General features: G+C 35.9%; 2 protein-coding genes across 8 annotated transcripts; both read left to right on the forward strand.

Annotated features, from left to right (window-relative positions):
* The first annotated feature begins 3,442 nt into the window (after positions 1 to 3,442).
* On the forward strand, positions 3,443 to 9,597 carry LOC137737334 (uncharacterized). Of its 4 annotated transcripts, none has more exons than XM_068476782.2 (13): positions 3,443 to 3,772; positions 4,565 to 4,629; positions 5,036 to 5,113; positions 5,302 to 5,383; positions 5,641 to 5,705; positions 6,604 to 6,705; positions 7,784 to 7,873; positions 7,965 to 8,039; positions 8,130 to 8,162; positions 8,258 to 8,338; positions 8,578 to 8,700; positions 8,881 to 9,122; positions 9,249 to 9,597. In XM_068476782.2, exons 1-12 carry the CDS (start codon positions 3,727 to 3,729, stop codon positions 9,100 to 9,102), a joined length of 1,062 nt encoding a protein of 353 aa, XP_068332883.2. In that variant the 5' UTR covers positions 3,443 to 3,726; the 3' UTR covers positions 9,103 to 9,122; positions 9,249 to 9,597. The 4 variants fall into 4 exon arrangements, with proteins under 4 accessions (XP_068332883.2, XP_088539145.1, XP_068332882.2 ...); XM_088683019.1 differs by having other exon boundaries at positions 8,890 to 9,122; XM_068476781.2 differs by having other exon boundaries at positions 8,881 to 9,597.
* A 535-nt stretch (positions 9,598 to 10,132) lies between these two features.
* LOC137737940 (putative DNA primase large subunit) lies at positions 10,133 to 16,121 on the forward strand. Of its 4 annotated transcripts, none has more exons than XM_068477528.2 (20): positions 10,133 to 10,355; positions 10,926 to 10,987; positions 11,071 to 11,174; positions 11,260 to 11,341; positions 11,411 to 11,470; positions 11,647 to 11,707; positions 12,017 to 12,036; positions 12,354 to 12,437; positions 12,542 to 12,606; positions 12,745 to 12,793; positions 12,886 to 12,933; positions 13,025 to 13,114; positions 13,221 to 13,280; positions 13,889 to 13,948; positions 14,153 to 14,227; positions 14,544 to 14,629; positions 14,940 to 15,033; positions 15,126 to 15,233; positions 15,373 to 15,444; positions 15,808 to 16,121. In XM_068477528.2, exons 1-19 carry the CDS (start codon positions 10,223 to 10,225, stop codon positions 15,388 to 15,390), a joined length of 1,359 nt encoding a protein of 452 aa, XP_068333629.2. In that variant the 5' UTR covers positions 10,133 to 10,222; the 3' UTR covers positions 15,391 to 15,444; positions 15,808 to 16,121. The 4 variants fall into 4 exon arrangements, with proteins under 4 accessions (XP_068333629.2, XP_088538391.1, XP_088538394.1 ...); XM_088682265.1 differs by having other exon boundaries at positions 15,832 to 16,121; XM_088682268.1 differs by lacking the exon at positions 15,808 to 16,121 and adding an exon at positions 15,661 to 15,786.
* Positions 16,122 to 18,510: the final 2,389 nt, after the last annotated feature.

An 18,510-nucleotide genomic window follows, 5' to 3' on the forward strand; every position in this document is an offset into this window, starting at 1 on the left:
TATGAGATTTCTATACATCATAGAATTTATATAATTAACAACAATAGCAACAATAGTGACGGCATGCATAATTTTACCAGGCCTCATACTTTAAAACATTGCTTGATCGCGACATGCCCAGAATGCCAAGAGAAATTAAATTCAAACTAACATTAATTTAAAAGTAGTTAGATTATAATTTCTAATAAATATATATAAGACAAATAACCTTCTATCTTAATCATCATCATCATCAATAAATCTCAAAATTCTTGTGTTGTTTTGTGTACTATATATACAACTTTCAACGCATCATCTATCCCTGATCTATCTTTACAATATTTTCATTGCGAATCTCTAAAGCCCTAGGCTTTACTCATATTTTCTAATTGCATAGAGATATAAACTTCTGTCTTTAGATTGTTGGAGCAATATTAGAAAATATGAAAATAACGCAAAAATTACAATAATAATAATCACAAAGAAATTCACAACATCAATTATGTATGAGATTAATATAAACAACAAAAGAGAAAGTTAGAAAAATTGACAAATTTGGAGATTGAGGCTTGCACAAATGCAATATCCTAAAGACAGAATTTCGCCCTTACTCTTGTGCTTGTAGTTCGGTAGGCGTCTGTCTCCTAGAATTCAACAATCTATAATCCGAAATCAAAGCACCTCAATCATCGGACTCTGACGAACTTCATATATTCCATACTCTTAAGACACGACTCGGAATTTGACTAACTAATAATAAAATACCTTAGCGGAATTTGACTAGCCAAGAATAAAAGACCTTAGATAAAAACTCTTCTCATAATAATCTCACGACTATACTAACGTGAGTTTGTATAAAACCTAAGATACTGGTTGATTAAGAGATGTAAACATTCATCGATTAGATGATACCGTTTACCAAGGATTGGTTTGATCCCTTTCAAACGGTTATGCATTTTTCATTCAATATTTTGAATTAAATATTATAATTGTTAATATTATAATATATAAATTCCAACAGTTTACACCTTGTTTTTATTGAACAAATAATATTATCTACAGCAAGGGGGAGGGAGTAGGTTTAGCCTCATAATGAACTAGCAATAATGTGATTCAAATTCTCTTTTGGTGATAATCAAACTTAAGTACTCTCATTTACAATTGAAGAGAAATATCACTAGACCGTAGTACTAAGTGACATGTTTTCGCCTTTCTTAAAATAAAGAAAAATGGGGGGGGGGGGTTTACAAGGATTCCACTCGATTTGTTTGCTTTTTAGTTAAAATGATTTATAAGATTGATATAATTTTTCACTATGGTCTCTGATAATGAAAATTGAAAGAAGTAGTCTAAGAGTTTGTCTGCTATAAATCATTTCGGTAATTCTGTGAAAAATTTGTTAATATCTGCGTTAAGTGAAGGAGTTGATTTCACAAACTATTCTTAAAAATGTGGTCACGTGGTCGTCCACATTCCACCTTAACGAGGATATTGATAGATTTTCACGAACTAACCAAAATAATTTACGTGTACAAACTCAGGGATCATTTCTATAAATTTTCATCATCACGGACCAAAGTGAGGAGTTATAACAATTTTTAAGGACCCTTTTGGCTAAAAAGTCTAATTTATTTCATGTTAGTTATTTAAAAAGAAATTTACCCATTTGATGCATAAGGCGGAACGGGATCCCCTCTGGACCCAAATAAACTAAGCCTCATGAACAAAGGATTTAGGCCGTTGAAATTTGATCCAACGGCTACAAACAGAAGGCCCTCTAAAAGTTATAATAATTGTAGCCGTTGGATCAAATTTCAACGGCCCGGATCCTTTGATTCTTAAGCTCAGTTTATTTGGGTTTGGAGGATATCTGATTCCGCATAAGGCATGAAAAGGTTGAAGAAGAATAGAAAATGTGTTAATGGCAGCAACGCCCAAACATTATAGATTTGAGATTCGGTGTTCGATTTAGGGCCATGATTTAGTGTTTTGCCATAACATATGGAATGTTTGGCTGAATTTCCTTGTTTAATAGTCCAAAATATAATGGTTAAGATGTTAAGAAACTTTTAATATTTTGGTAATTCTTTAATTCATTCTCTATTGAGACTCCTCGAAATTCTAGGACTACGTGACACTATATAAGCAATATGTAGGGTGCTATGTTAAATATAAAGGACCAAACTGGCCAAAATTATAACATAGGATTTTTCAAAGGACTAATCGGTGAAAAGAAAAAACATAGGGACCGTTTTAATAATACTTAAGTCTCTATTTTAACAAAATGGACCAAAACGGTTAACGGGAAAAAGCCTAAGGACTAAACTGAATTAAAAGCACATGAGTTAAATTAGCTAAATTAAGGGTTTATTTGAAATTGCTTATAAAAAATAGCACCCATGTTAAAAGTAATTTTTTATAAATACATTAAAACACTTAAAAAAAGCATTTTAAATGCTTAAAAATATGGGAATTTTAATCAAAAGCTCTCGGTACTGTTCACTTTAACGAAAAACCACATTTTTACATTAAAAAGTCAATCTTGGTACTATTTATTTTACCATTTATTTTGTTCTTATCGTTAAAACTCAAAGTTTTCAAGCCATTTTCATTAGTTTTCATTAAAAATCTTGGTACGCACTTTATCTAAAAATTATTTTTTATGGGTCAGAAACATGTTTTTTTTCAAATGCTACAAAAAATGCTTGTAAGTAGAGTTTTTGGAATGAATTTGAGCAAAATAATTATAGCTAGTTAATTGTGAGAGTTAGTTCACTTCGCTACTTCTTTATTGTAGATAACAATGTATGTATTAAAAAGAATTATTCCCGAATCAAGACAAAGATTGATTTGATTAAGTTGAAAACACAAAGTTTAAGGGGTATATTCAATTGAGAATTTGAGAGATTTTAATGGTTTTATAAATCCGTGGAATTTAAGAGAGTTTAATGGATTTGTAAAGATTCCATAAACTTTTTTATTCAATTCCCTCGAAATCTCAGGAGGAGAGGTGAAATTTGTGAATGCTTAAATTGCACTATGAGATCTCTCCAATTCTCTCTAATTCATCAACTTTTTAAAATTCTTTAAAATAAATTCCTAATTGAATAAACCTAGAAGGTTTAATATAGTTTAGTAAAATCCTGATTGAATACACGTTGAATTTCAGATAATCACTTAAAAATCCTTATTGAATACCTCTAAATTCATTAAAAGAAATAAAATTCCTCAAGTTCTCAACTGAATACACCTCTCCTAAATTGGCTAAGTGAAAGTTACGTAAATCATACTTTGGCAATTCGCCAAAAGAAAAATAGACAGACAATAACCCGTTTATAAAAGAAATTGTTATTAGCAGTTCAAAAATTTCATTCTATACTTCAATTTTTCTATATTTGAAAACAAAAATACACTTGTGAGAAGTGTAGAATGTGATTTTTAGAATGCCAATAACATTTAGAAAGGGCTTTTGCGGTAATTTTGGTGCTATTAGCCGAGTCCAAGGCCTTTTTGCTTGCACAGGCGGAAGTAGGGTTGTCGCCCTTGCTCTACCCAACTGGTCGATTCTCAGTTCTTTCTCAGTAGCGGAGGAGAGAGAAACACCCGGAATTCGGAAAGAGAGAAAAATTCCGATTTCTTGTCAAACAATTTACCAGTTCTGTGATATCGAAAGGAGGAGGAGCTTCGATGCCTTGTCGCTCTGCAATTTAGTCTCCGCGAGACGATACCTAAATATAATCAGAGTCGATGGCTGCTCTCCCTCTCGGCAAGCTCACCATCCTCGTGGGCGCAGGTCCGTACAAATCCCTCCTTTCCCTTTCATTCATTCAATTTCGTAATAACTTGGACGCCATAGCAATCTATTTCCGTGTCCTCTGGAATCCCCGTTGCGATATTGTCCCGAACTGGTTTGTTATTTTTAATTTTTTATTCGGGCATAGTACTGGCGGATTAAAGTTAGGGATTCGGATTAGCCGTAGATTCTATCATTCGGGAACACTGAATGGATAGCTGGGAGGAGGAAATATGGGTTCTTTTGAATGCATTGTTAACTTAATACGACATTGCAATTGAGAAAGGCGTCTGAGAGTGTGAAAGTGGAGCTGTATTGGTATTTGAGTATCCGAGCCATATGGGTTCTGTTGTTTTTTGCATTTGACTAAAAATGTGCAGTGTTTGGTGTTTGTTGAGGAGCTTAAGTCGTGCTTAAACTATCCAAGACCGTGTTTTGTCATATGGGTTAGTGATATTTTTGGGAGAATCCTACGGTATATTGCGAAACGTGAAAGTATAGGCATTTGGGTCTTATCAAATTGGTGGAAAATGGTTCCTCTTGTGTTAGTTACGTGCTTTCTTTCTCAATTTTCATGCCCGCTTGTCACCTGTCCAGTCCCATTCGAGTAGTAGCTTCTGACCTCATGTAAAGGGTTCTAATCAATCTGGGTTTGTCTTCTTATTGGTAGTTTCTTATGATTCATGAACCAACTTACTGCAATTGCAGGGTTCGACATAAAATTATTATTTTATGTTGTCTTAGTTAAAGAGCATGTATTTCTAATCAATTGGTTTATCGTGTGCTTTTTAGGCATTCTTGGTTCAGTTCTTGCAAAAGAAGGACGTGTATCTGATGTTGTCTCTGGTGCTTTCAAGGTAGTTTCTCATGCTACTCTGTTTTGTATTCTATATATGTTAAAAATTGCCCTTCAAATTTGATGTTTTAAAGTCTATTTATGTGGCATCCAAAGTATTACATACTGATCTGGCTGCCAGTTGGTGATGTTGCATCCTAGGACTGGGTATTTATATTAAACAGGAAAGGAGGGTAGAGGTTCAATGTTCTTGAGGGCTTTCGAGCAATAGAGAAATCTATGTATCATTACGACTATAAGATCGGGATACAATATGCATATTTTGTTGGGCATGGCTGTAATCTTTAAACTATATTTTGAAAAAAATATTTTCAGTTTAATGTTCTTCAGTTTTGTTTAAATTGTATAAATTTTCCCGTTTATCATTACGACTATAAGATTTTATTAATTATAGTCTTTTACCACAGATTGCATGGAAACAAATTATACGAAGTGATAGTACTCCGGCGGCTAAGAAACCACACAACGACCATCTGATGGCTCAGGTTTCATATTTTCTTCTAGAGTTTTTATTACTTATAATTGCTTTTAAAGTAGTTGGGTATTAGAATAGTTTTGCCTCTCTATCAATTATCACTCTTTTCTTTTCTCGGTCAGCATCTGTGTGCCTTCATTATTGGAGCTTCATATTCTAGAGGATGGTATACTGTGATTAAATAATTAAATTTTACAGATGAACAACCTGCGGAAGGAGCTGGAGATAATAGCATCAAGTCCTCGGCAACCAGTTACAATTATAACTATGGGTCGAACAGGTTCTGCTTACCTTCACTGGAGTTTTGAACATGGTTATTTATTGTCTGGATTAGTAGCGCACGGGCCAACAAAACCTTAATAAACAAACTTAAGCTGTTTTTGTATCTTATTTTTGTCATCAAGTTCGGAAACATCTTATGACACATATATATGAGCATGAATATATGTTATGATTAAATTCCTTGTTATGTGTTGTATACATAGCTCTATAACTATCCATTTGTGATATTCTGTGACCTGGTTTTGGTTACTTCAGGTACTAGCAAATATGGTATAATTATTGTTGTAGTAGCGGCGGGATATGGCTACTTGTGGTGGAAGGTATGAGGTTTTATTTTACATGAGAAAATAAATAGGTTAAAGCTTCCCCTTGGGCCAACTAATCAAACTTCTTGTTCCAAATTCTACCTATACTTACATTGTAAACGTTAATAACATTCTTGATATGCAAAATGACTATTTATCTGACTTTTCTGTGGTTAAACAAGTTATAAAGAGATAAAATTTGTACTTCGAAATGTAATATTGGTAATTGAATGTAAATTCTTTTACATTAGCAAGGACATTAAATTGCCACTAGATACTTTGGTTCCCTTCAGTTTTGGTATCTTCTACAATTGCTAAATAATAAGTTCTACCAGTGAAGGCACTAGATTCAACCCTTTATGTTTCTCCTTGACATTTTGACATGATCTACTGTAAATAAGAATGCAACTACATGCATTCTGTAGTTGAATAACCATCTTATTAACTTCCTTATGTGCATTGGTGCAGTCCATCCAAATATGCCTATTTGGGATGCTATACTTCTGTTTCATCAAGTAGCATGCATCAATTAAAATGGTTACTAAAACAAACACTCAGCTTGCTCTTTTTTTTTGCTGATTTGTATCTAAACTTGATAAACTTCAAGTGCTCTTGTCATAGCGTGCAAAGTCTAAAGTATATGAATCATTTAACAATTTAGAACTGAATTTTCAATATGCTTTCAAGGACTCTGAGTTTGTAGGGTGATTATTGCTTAAAGTTCATGTAATTTTTTTTGAAAGTTTGTAATTATGATAGGTGTCGTCCCAAAATCTCAACCCGTTTGGTTTGATAAACAAATTATGTTTTGAAAAAAAAAAAAACTAGTGGTTCAATTTGTTTTCTTCTGTTCTGTTTGTTCTCTTTTGTCGAAGTTGTTTATTATATGTGTGCATTTCGTATATGTTTTCAGGGGTGGAAGCTTCCTGATATGATGTTTGCAACAAGACGTAGCTTATCCGATGCTTCCAATTCTGTTGCTAAACAGCTTGAGAGTCTGTTTACATCAATTTCGGCAAGTCTCTCTGTCTCTCTCTCTCTCTCTCACTGGGGGTGATATTTGTTGATTTCTGATGTTCCTTTTTTCCTTACCAAGTGAAATCTTTTGCCTTGTGCCTATGGTGGAATATAGATGGTTTACTACGTAATATGTAGGTCGTTATGTTGTTTCATGGTATGTTAAGTGCTCTCTCAAGAATGAGAGGAGCTTATCTTTTTCTGTCTTCACTGATGCCATTCAATTAAGTTTACCATATGACAAAGCCATGAATATTCTGTTGTGAGTCAACGGTCAAGTATTACTTTTTCTCTCTCTCTCTCTTCCAAATGTTGTTGGTAAAATTTTATATGGAACCAACCATTTGCTCACTAGACCCATTTATGTCGTTTCATAAGTTTCTTCAATTCCTTAAAGCCGCCCCCTCCATAACTGCAAACTCTCTGCGATTGCCAATCATGTGCAACATTTTCCTATCTGCAAGGTTGCAGGCCCTCCATTCCAATTAGATTTGAGAGTGAAATGAAGATATAAGAGGGAAAGGGAAGAACAAGAAGGCAAGAGATGAGAGCAGGGGCTGATGATGGTGGGAGTTGTAGAGAGCGAAATCAAGATATAAGAGGGAAAGGGAAGAACAAGAAAGCAAGAGATGAGAGCAGGGGCTGATGATGGTGGGAGTTGAGAGAGTCGACGTTCTCATTGGGTTTGGGCATGGTGGGTGGCTGTTGGGGTTTTTCAGTTTTTATTATTTTATAAATTTTGTTGAAGGTCAAGGTTGGAATTTAGAGGTTACCAAAATTTGGTTGGGTCTAGTGAGCAAATTATTAAGTCAATATCCATCCATGTTATGAGATACTTGATTTATTCCCAAAAGGCATTGGTTGTAGTTGAAGCTTTTGTGATTTAGATGAACTTGTGTGATTAGATGAACTCATCCATTTCTGATGGTTTCGTGAAAGTACGCATATTTTGCAAGGAAATTTTATGAACCTGTTATGTTTGTCGTGCTTTTGGATTGGTTTTTCTTTTATTTGCTTTTAATTAGACACGAAAAATAAAAATCTCTAACTTTGTAGATATTTTGTCTGATTTTCAGAGCACTCGGAGGAAATTATCTTCACAACTTGATCATGTGGAATGTAGTTTGGATGAAAGTATTGAAAATACTGCTAGGACGCAACAGGAGGTGGGTATGTTAGATATTATTGAGTAGTTTAGTTAGTATGTATTTCTATGTTTCTAGTTCGTTAACAAGAAATCTTCGAAGCCATTTATAGGTTATCACACTACAAGGAAGGACGGATACCATTAGCAGAGATTTTAAAAAAGTTCATCACGCAGTGCTGACTCTGGTGATTTATTGTTATTTTATTTTCATTCATCTCTAGCAAGGTACATTCATGGATTGGAAAATCATATCCCTTATTTTTCTTTGGTCTCAGGAAACAAAAATTAATAGAATCGAAGGGAAGCAGGTATATAGTACTTAACTCTTTTGATTTAGGAGTTGTTATTCTCTCCCCTTGAATACTCTTTTGTTCTGATGGTCTGGCCTTTGACTTCTAATTAGGGCGAGACTGCTGATGGAGTCTGGAAGTTGTGTGACTATGCCCTGAACATGGAAAAGGGCAGAAACACAGAACGCATTCAGGCATGTACTGATTATTTCCTGCATAACTGGTAGATTGATATTTATGTCTGATTCTGTAGTACGTTACTTTTTCTTTGGCTAATGATTGATTGTACTGCTTTATGTAACATTAATTTTCTTTATCTTTTTTCACAGAGTTGATCACTTTTATGGTTTTGTAACTTTATTTTATCAGAATGAGCTTCAATTGATATTTATTCATTTGACATTTTATTGACTCTGATTTCCACGATGTTCAGGCGTCACCCTCCAGCTTTTCCAGGTCAGTTCTTGAACTACCACCAGACTCCCCCTCGTCTTTGGTGACACCACTGAAGTCCCCGAGGCCAGCACTTGAGCTACCCCCAACGTCACCCTCAAGGGTAAGATTGATATTCAAAGTGTATAGCGGTTTGACATGCTATCTTATTAAGATAATATATTGAATTGGTAGGAGGCTTTAACACCTTTATTCTTAAGCAACTCTACAATTATACAAATGTTTGCGCACTTGACTTTGCCCCCTTTTTGGTTGAGGAATCCGTAGTCTTATCCATCTCCAGTCGTTTCAGGAGAATAGTGGAATCTTGGAAGTGGTTGAGTCCTCAAATCGTGGTGAGGCTTCCAATGGGATTCGTGCCCAAGAAGGCACAAACAAAGCGGCTTCCAGTTCTGGTTGGTTTGGGTTCGGGTTTCCAACCTTCAATAGTTCGGCGCTCCAGAGGACGCGAAGTGCTACAACTGGAATGGTGCAACAGAAACGATCAACCAGTCAACCATTATGAGGATCCTTGTATAGATCCCGGTAAAGTCATTAGAGTAAATTTATATAATAAATCATCATTTGTACCATCGCTCGGGTGAAAGCCTCGAGCTTTTAGACTGTTTAGTTTTGGAAGCCAAAACCTCAAGTATAGCTGATGCCTTGTAGTCGATCAAAGTCATTGTAGCGGAGCGGGACGGGACGGGATGCTGAGAAATTTTGTAGCGCAGTTACGTCGTAATATGGTTATTCAAGATAATCTTATGGTGACATTAGTATTTGTGTATATGAACGATGGCCTTTGTCACAGAAGAGGTTTTAGGTTTAAAGTTTATTGTTTTGGCAATAATGGAGAAACTTTTAGATGTCGCTGTCGTGTATATGTCTGATAAAATTCATGACTTGGATGTGATGATTAATTGTGAGAGCAGCGGTGTATACACCTAGTGACATCTAAGAATTTTATTTACAGTTCAGAGGATTATACAATAAATCAAATGTTCCATTATTTATTCTATTTCCTGGGTTTTTTTATATTAAATTACGGCTTGTAAAGTGAGCGACATAATTTTTAGTTCCGTATGTCTTAGTTAACACAAATAAGAAATTAAATGCATTCAAATACTCATTTCGATACATTCCAAACAAGTAAACATGTTAAGTCCTACGAAACTCTTTAAGGGTCTGTTTAGTGGCTGGATGAGATTGGGTCTTAGGGACAAAATTAGATTGGCAGGGGTTTGTTAGGTTGGACTTGTAACTCATATGTACGGATATGTTATATAACCCCTCCTATTGTGGAATTTCATGACTTATTCTGTCAATCTCACATTTTAACTCAACAAAACTTCAATTTATTTTAATTAGTCACAACCTATCCCAACCGGCACAATAAACGGGCCCTAATAATCCAGCTTCGGCCCGACTTTTTGAGTCTGTACTATTAAAGAGAAAGCCCAAAAGCCACACGGAATGCCAATGTAAGGAACTGTTTCCCGCCATTTTTCTTTGCTCGGCTTCTTTGGCGCGCAAGTATAAAATACAGAACTCACACTGGAGTCGTGGCCCACTGGAGATAATTTCTCACTTCCACCGGAGAGAGAGAGAGAGAGAGAGAGAGAGAGAGAGAGAGAGGAGCAAAAATGCAAGCCGTTCGATCTCAGAGGAAATCTTTCGTCAAGGAAGTCGTCCCGACCCTCCCTCTCTACCGCTCTGCTCCCGCCCTTGAAGTTCGTCTAGAAGAGTTCGAGCTCTTCGCCCTCGATCGCCTCCGAGGTAATTTTCCTATCAAGAAACTTTGTAATTTCCGTTTCGCTGCTCAATTTTTGTCTCGAAACTTGGGGGATATCTTTTAATTTTTGGTTTTTGTTTGGTTCCTGAGAAAATTTTGCAAAAGCGAAACACATTTCTGGAGCTAAGTTAATAGATTACACCGAAAGTCTGCACCTTTCACCGTTTAGGGCGTGAAATCAAAGAACCCCATATTCAGGATGGGGCTGAATGAGATTGGCACACAGTCTTGTACTTTTCAGATTAGCTTTTAAATTTCTTATTCAGGTAGAAAATGCTGAAAAGATTGATTATTTTCATGCTGGAGTGTGACTGTTTGGGAGATGGGAAAATCGAAATGCTTTTGCAGTTGATTTTAGGATAGATCCACATTTCAGTTTCGGTTGGCCTTGAATCCCTTTCTCTTCTGGATTTCGGAATCAAACAAAAATTATGAAATTTGATTCTTGATGCATTTTACCGGAGAGGATTCAGATCTTGAAGGGAATATGGGTTTAGCATTTGCCCAGCATATATCTCGAGAGTTGTGTTGATGGAAATTACTACTGTATGCAGTGCTTAAAGGGATATCTGATGGATTATCACGCGGAAAGAAACATGACGAAATGCAGAAATTGGTAAAACCGTAGTTCCAGGTTGAAATTCTTTTCATTTCCCTTATTGCACCCTTTTAGAAAATTAACATTTTGGCATTTTACAGGCAATAGAACTATGGAAAACAAATATGAGGCATCCTCAGGCATATGAGGTCGTCAACAAGGACATAATATCGCACTTTGTTCTTCGGCTAGTTTATTGCAGAACGTAAGAACTTGTAACATTTTATTCTCTTAAAAGATTTCCTTATTATATCTTATTTTATGTTGTAAATTTTTATTCTGCATTTTAGGGAGGACCTGAGAAAATGGTTTCTTTCCATGGAGACTGCCCTATTTCGTTACCGATTTATGAACGAACAACCTGAACCTCAGGTAATCTACACTTAGCTTGGCACATTCCGTTAGTCTGTTTCTGACCAATATTCTGCTTTTGGTATTCAGAGGGCGCTCATGGAAGAATTTGATCTTCCATACAAGGCAGTTGGTGGTTCAGAACTCGAGGTAATTCTGTGCCTCATACTTTCTAAAGCCTTTACGATATGATGTGCTCAATATAGAAAATATGCATTTGAAACCAAGACCATTTCAGCATTTATTTATCAGTTTCATACTTTGTAAACCCCTTAAAATTCTTGGTATATGCTGCAATCATCATGTAAGTTTATCTTCCCTTGCAGAGTGTATTAGATAAATTGGTCCAGGTTTCGCGTTCGCTCGGTGCTCAATCTCAACCAACTGGTAGGGGCCATATTTTATAACACTTTGCAATGCTGGAGTCAATAAGTTGTGCATTACTTTTATAGTTGTGAATTTTCTTAATTATACTCACATGCACTGTTTAAATGTTCTAATATCTGGGTGTGTGCAATAGTGGAGTGTCTATGGCATGTTGTTAGGTCTTGGTCTTGCATTTGGCATGTTCATTTACCTTTTTAGAAGACATGTTCATTGTTGCTTCAGAACGTGTTTAAGAAAAAATTGATTATCTGCATTTTCCTTCGCTGTTATCCATATTCTAATTTTTCTCCTCTACTTGCATTTTTGCAGCTAATGATATCTTCTTCAAGGTCTGTTTATCTTTGATTCATTCTTCCTTTTTCAACTGTACATTCTTTAATTTATTATTTGATCGTAGTTTATTTCGTTACTGGAGTATGGGAATGAGGTTCCTGTTGGTCCAATGTGGTCCTCGGCCAGAAATACATTTTCAGTTGGTTTTGATTTATTGCATGTGTTGCTTCATTAGTGAAGTAAATTGTTAAGAAAAATAAATTATTGAATGAATTTTAAAATTCGAACTAATCCTACAGTTTATGTCATGTGTTATATTTTTATCATTTATTATTCTTTATTTAATTTCTTATTATCCTACCCCTCCATTAAGGTACCGTTTGAAGAAGTCCCAGAACTGGTAGCCAGTCGTAGAGTATTCATCAGTAAGGGGCATGCATATATAGCTAGAAATCAGGTTTAGTTAATGCTTTCTATTAGTTCTTGCATACGATATACCTATAAGGTGACGATAATCATTGATTTTTTTATGTTTATTTGCTTCTCTCTCCCAAACAATAGGTGGTTTCCCTTGTTGCCACACAGTTCCGCAGTCTTCTATCAAAGGCACTTATTTTGACAAACAGGTTATTGTTGGCTATTTGTAATTCAAAGCTCATTGGGTATATCTGATGTTACTTACTATTTCTTATCTTCTGTCAAGACAATCTAATGCATGAGGTTTTGGATTTTAAAATATCTGAAGTTGCACTTTCTGCATGCAGAAAATGGACAACAACTATAGCAGAACAAGAGAAGGATCGGTTGACTCCTGTGAGTATCGGATCCTGAACCTTGTATTTTGAAGTAGGCATTTATTTCTAAGTTAGCTTCTTGACATTTCTTTTCCTTTCATTTCTGTTTAGATTGTTGAAGCCCTATCCTCAAGTTACCTGGGCCCCGACTATTCTGAGGTAGTTCTTTACGTGTTTTAGCTCATCTATTACCCATATGTATCGATCATTTAATTTGTAGTTAATTATTCTATGTTGACTGCCTCTGTAGCCAAAAGAGTTTGGTCAGATTTCGTTAAAAGACATTGATGATGCAGCTAAGAGCTCATTTCCTCTGTGCATGCGCCACCTATTTGAAAAGGTATAGTCAGACTTTATTGGCTAAATTTTTCTTCTCAGCTTCTTATTTCTTATGAAGATTTTCAAATCGCCTTTGCTCTTGTTTTACTCATGCTACTTGCTTGCAGTTGAGAGAGGATCATCATTTAAAGCATGGAGGGAGAATGCAACTAGGTCTCTTTCTCAAGGTTGTATCCTAACCCGCATCACTCTCTGGTTTCTGTCCTGTATTTTTGTGGTAACATGTTATTCCATGATCATACGTGCTATTCATTGTGTATTTGGTACGTTGGGCATCAAGACACCTTGTGCTGTTTGTTGCAATTTAAATTTGCCACATCATTAACAAATATCTGTTCCTATGTTTCTCATTTTCATTCGTACATGTCATGCGTGGTTACATAGACGTTAGATACCAGTCACCAACATATACCACTTATTGGGTTTTGTTGGTGGTATATGTTGGTGCTTTTATATGTCTGTATGCAAGTTAGCGACTAGAGTTTTCAAAATTATTGGAAGTCATACAGTCTTGTTGTGTTGAAAAAGTTGCAGAATAGCGAATGATGATTTTGGAGAATGCAGAATGGCATGCATACATACATACATATATATATATATATATTATGTAGTTTATAGGTTTTTGTGGTGCATTTTGGTGCATGAAAATTGTCAGCTGACGTTTATACGCACAACCTTGCTATGACAAACTGTAAAAGTTATCAAAAGAATCTTGAATATGTCTTTCTGGGATCTTCTTTTCCTATTGGCTAAAATTTGTTATTAACCTCTGCAGGGTGTTGGGTTGAAGCTGGATGATGCCCTTGCGTTTTGGAAAGCTGAGTTCTCACAAAAAGTGAGTATGTTGTTTCTGAAGTATTTAATCTACTCATTCTTAATCATCACGCGGGGCACAGAAATATTTTCCAACAGTTATTATCCATGTATGATGAAAGGATAAGTTCCAAAGTCGTAGTGCATTATATTATTAAGATGTTTTCTTGTTCCTTGTGACTCACTTGCTATTTGATTCCATGCTTTGTACTTGATCTTTGTATAGGTTGGTGTTGAAAGGTTTGACAAAGAATATTCATATGGCATACGCCACAATTATGGAAGAGAAGGGAAAAGAACGGTAAGACATCACACTTAAGATTCAAGAGTTTTAAGATGCTATATTCTTTTACTCAAATAGCAAGAATTTTGAGCGACGTTATGTCTAGAATCAGATTCATCAAAACTGGGCTCATGAAAAATATTCAAAAAAATCGAAACCACTACATAATTATTGCTTGCAGAAGCGTTTTGATGTTGGCTTTTGTTCTTATATGTACAGCCTTTTTGTTAAAAATACCATTAGAAAACAGGAAGTACGCGTGAAGAAATACTTAAAATATATGATGCTGTGCATTCTGATCATGATCAAATATGTTCAATTTTTGACATTGCAGGATTACACGCCTTATTCCTGTCAAAAAATCATCTCATCTACTCCTGGTGTAGGAGATCATCATGGATGCCCATATCGATATTTCAGGTAATTTTGATAATAAAAAATTTCCTTATTCATCTGGATGATATTTAACTTGGCCTTTCTGACGTTACTGGCTGTAATATATTGGATAGAACTGCCGCAGCAAAATACCCAACTATATCAGTGCCTTATTCTAGTAATTCAATGGCTTTCAGCTAAAGTAGTGATACATACATTGGCTGATCAACCATATCCTTTTATTCTTCATACTTAATTGAATCTCCTCACCCTGCTCGTGGCAAATCTAACTTATTTTTTTTAAATATTTGCTCAATACTTCTTTATCCAATGTCTCATTATTTATCTGTGACAGTGAAGAGAACTTGAGAGCAGCTCTTGGTAAAATGGGAGTTACTGGCCGAGCGGTTGGAGATGTAATGGACAAAGTTAAAAACAAACATTATCAGGTGAAAATGTTACTAGATGCATAAAAATTATTCCAAGTTGTTTTTGTTCTAACACGATGTTAATGTGGAATACTTGGTCACGTATGCATCAGCTGGCATGCACCTTGACGTTCGAAGCTATTCATGGTTCATCATGTGACGCTGGAATTAACCATCCAAATCAGTACTTTAAGGACAGCCAAAGTATTATAAAGTCTAAGGTAAATTATGCTTTTATTTACAGTTTACTATCAAATACCAAAATTTGAGCAAAATTTGTTTTAATTCGGTTTTGAGACCTCTAGGGTAACCAAAAAGGCCGAAGTTCAACCACATGCTTATCTGAATTTTTCTTTGCAGAACCAGTCTGCAGCTTAAGGGAGAGTTTTAAAGCACCATCAGAGGCGGATATAGCATATTCTCGTTCCACAGGTACCTCTCTCAAAATAGTCCATGTAAAATCCAAATAATAGAGCATCCAGCCAAAGTAGACCCCCTTCTTTCAACTTTATTTTACTCCTACACACCACTCTTTATTTTTGGCTATCGAATCAAATAAATCAAACACAAATAATAAACAGGATTAAACATGCGTAGGACGAGAAAAAAGGTTGATGGTTATCATTTCTCCTTTTTTTGCAAAGAAAGCCAGTGCTATGATCTGCCCCAAAGTAGGAAGGACATATATAATTTGGTTTCCTGGTTAAGGGGGTTCTATTATTAGCAAGTGTTCTTCTGCAACATGAGGTCCACCGTTCACATTGGTCCATTTGATTTCTCCCCTGCCTTTTTCAGTTTGAGCTCAAATTTGGTGTACAGGTTTGGTTGGTTGGTTGGTCGGGCTGAAGAACTGGTCACGACGAAGCTAATGGCATAACATATTGTCGTTCCTTATGATGATATATAACGAAAATTTTATGTTTGTTTTATGATGGATTTGAGTTATCCCTTGAAGTTTATAATTAGTTTTGAGTAATGCAATATTTGGCATCTGTTTTTCATTGTATACAAGTAATAGTATAGTTCGTGGATACAATGTTTATGATCCTTTGGTCTGTAACGACATGACATCCAGTCTTCATTTTATCGAGAAAGTCTTTGAGTTCAAAGTCGATTTCTTTACCTTGTTGCAATGTGGTGACCGGGGTGGGAGTATCTGTGGGTATCCATTGCCCATTCCTCTTACAATGTGGTTCCTCTCTTTAGCTCCACCTAAACTATCATTACAATTTTATTACCCAAGCAATAGCCCGTTTATTGACTAATTGTAAAGATGTTATTCATAATGTGTTAATATCGTTGTGTTCAACAAGGTACTTTCAGCGCAAAAAATTCGATATGTAATCCGTCACAGTATTACTTTTTAACTTTTATGCACATGTCAATGTCCTCGCGGCTCTTGTTATTGTTTAGGCTTTTCAATCTCAGATGGACCAGTACCTGAATTCCAACCCCATGCTCCTAATTTTATTTCTGGTTCTAGTCCTGGTTTGTGGATGCGGGTTGACTCTAAATCCTAAACTGTGTAGTCAAAATCCAACGGATAAGAATCAAAGAAGCGGAGATCGAATTCTTTAGTAGGAGAATAACTTGCCTACGACTAATTAATTAGAGTAGCTCTCACGACTATTAGTGAAACTAATGTAGAGTCAAATGAGACTAAAATACACGAAATCTCATATTTTCATAAGAGCTTCTTCAGAAATGATGTGGCCCTGAGTGTCCACAAAAAATTGTTATGAGAATCATGGAGCAGCTACTGCTCTAGCTGCCTGTAATGTTTGGCAGAAAAGTGATGGCTGATCATTCAAAACCAGGCTTCTTATTCTCTATCTTTTTTCTTGTTTTTGTTCCCTTTACAGTGTACATGTAACCATCAATCAGGAAGACGAAAATTAGATGGTTGACAAATTGTTAGGGAAGAATTTGAAGAAATTATGGATCAATTCTAGATTGTTTGTGAATAGTCCGTATATTAGTTTATATGTAGGTTACGTCAGTTAATCAAGACAAAGTGTCCGTCCCCATGCACCCAAGTTTGAACCCACCCTTCCCACACGCCCACACAGAGAAGATGTGGTAAGGACAAGAAACTGTACATTCCAAAGAGTTTTTCCGGAGAATATTGAGGACATCTTGGAAACTGGTTGCCCTTGAGAAAAAGCATGTTAACAGTGCTCCAATTTCTAGTTCTGCATAAAAATAGGGGATATTACTCATAAAGTTCAAAACTTGTGAGCTCGGTTGATAATCGACATGGAAGATGGATCAAAGGGCAAGTTGAAGGATCCTGGGGTCTCTATGAGGAAGCCATCTTCGAGTACTACATCTTTGAAAAGACCGCGACAACCCAATAATGAAACCAAATTGCTGCATGATTGGTTGATGGGTGCAATCCGGACGTTAGCAAATGCCTGAAAAGTTCCGATCAAGGGCCAGGAACGGCGGTTCTGTCAGCAGTGCAGCAGGCAAGGGGGAGGCAATTGTTCTAGGAATTTTGTTTAATTTTATGTTATAAACAGTCTGTTGAAAATGTATATTTTGATAACACTGAAAACTTGAGCAAAACTAGTCTTACAAACTAGTAAGTAGCATTTCTTCGTAACATGTTGAAGGTTCCATTCGTTGGAGGAATTCGATGAAGGAAATAGAAGCTGCAGAAGACGTCTTGATGGACACAACAAACTCCGGAGGAAGCCTGAACCCAGGTTCACAAATTTGGGAAGTTTACTTTCCAATTACCAAGGTTTGGAATTTTGGCCTGATAAAATGAACCTTCTAAGTTTTAATAAGTAGCCGAGTTACTATCCATATTACCAATAGGTTTTACGATATAACCTTAATTATGTGTTAGAGGGGTCTTGTCCAAGGAAATCGTCTCTCCTAAGGTTTAGTAATTAATATTGTAATTTAAGTCTGATTGTATTTCTAATTTGTAGAGATCCTTACTTATACGTTAAGTATACATGATTGTATATATGGGCTTTTGTGCTATGAATATAATTGTCAAGTTTATAATTTATGTATGGTATCTGAGAGTTGAGGTTGCAAACCCTAGTGTGGCATAGCACCCCCTCCTAAATTCTTTTTTTTTTTTTTTTTTTTTTCCGTCTCCTCCCACGGCAGCGGCCTCCTCTTCCTCTTTCGCTCCATCTCTTCCTTATGGACCTAATGTGGCTCACTTCTTCAAGCTTACAGAGACCAATTTTCTCAACTGGAAGTGTCAGATACGTCCCTTCTTGATTGGTCATGATCTTTTCTCTCATGTTCATGGCTCATCTTCTGCGCCTGACGCTGAGCTTCCTGCTGATGATGATGCTCCTGCCAAGCCTAATCCCAAATATAAAACTGATCAGCTGGTGTGCAGCTACCTTATTTCTACTCTCTTCGAGTCTGTTCTCTCGTGAGGCTAAGTTAGGCTGCCCCGCAGTCATATGATAGAACCTCAACTGTTTTTAAGCTAATACGCACTTCAAATATGCTTTGAGTAATCTCTTC

The sequence above is a fragment of the Pyrus communis genome, chromosome 13, assembly GCF_041283825.1.
Source record: "Pyrus communis isolate YQ-2024b chromosome 13, ASM4128382v1, whole genome shotgun sequence".
Taxonomy (NCBI): Eukaryota; Viridiplantae; Streptophyta; class Magnoliopsida; order Rosales; family Rosaceae; genus Pyrus; species Pyrus communis.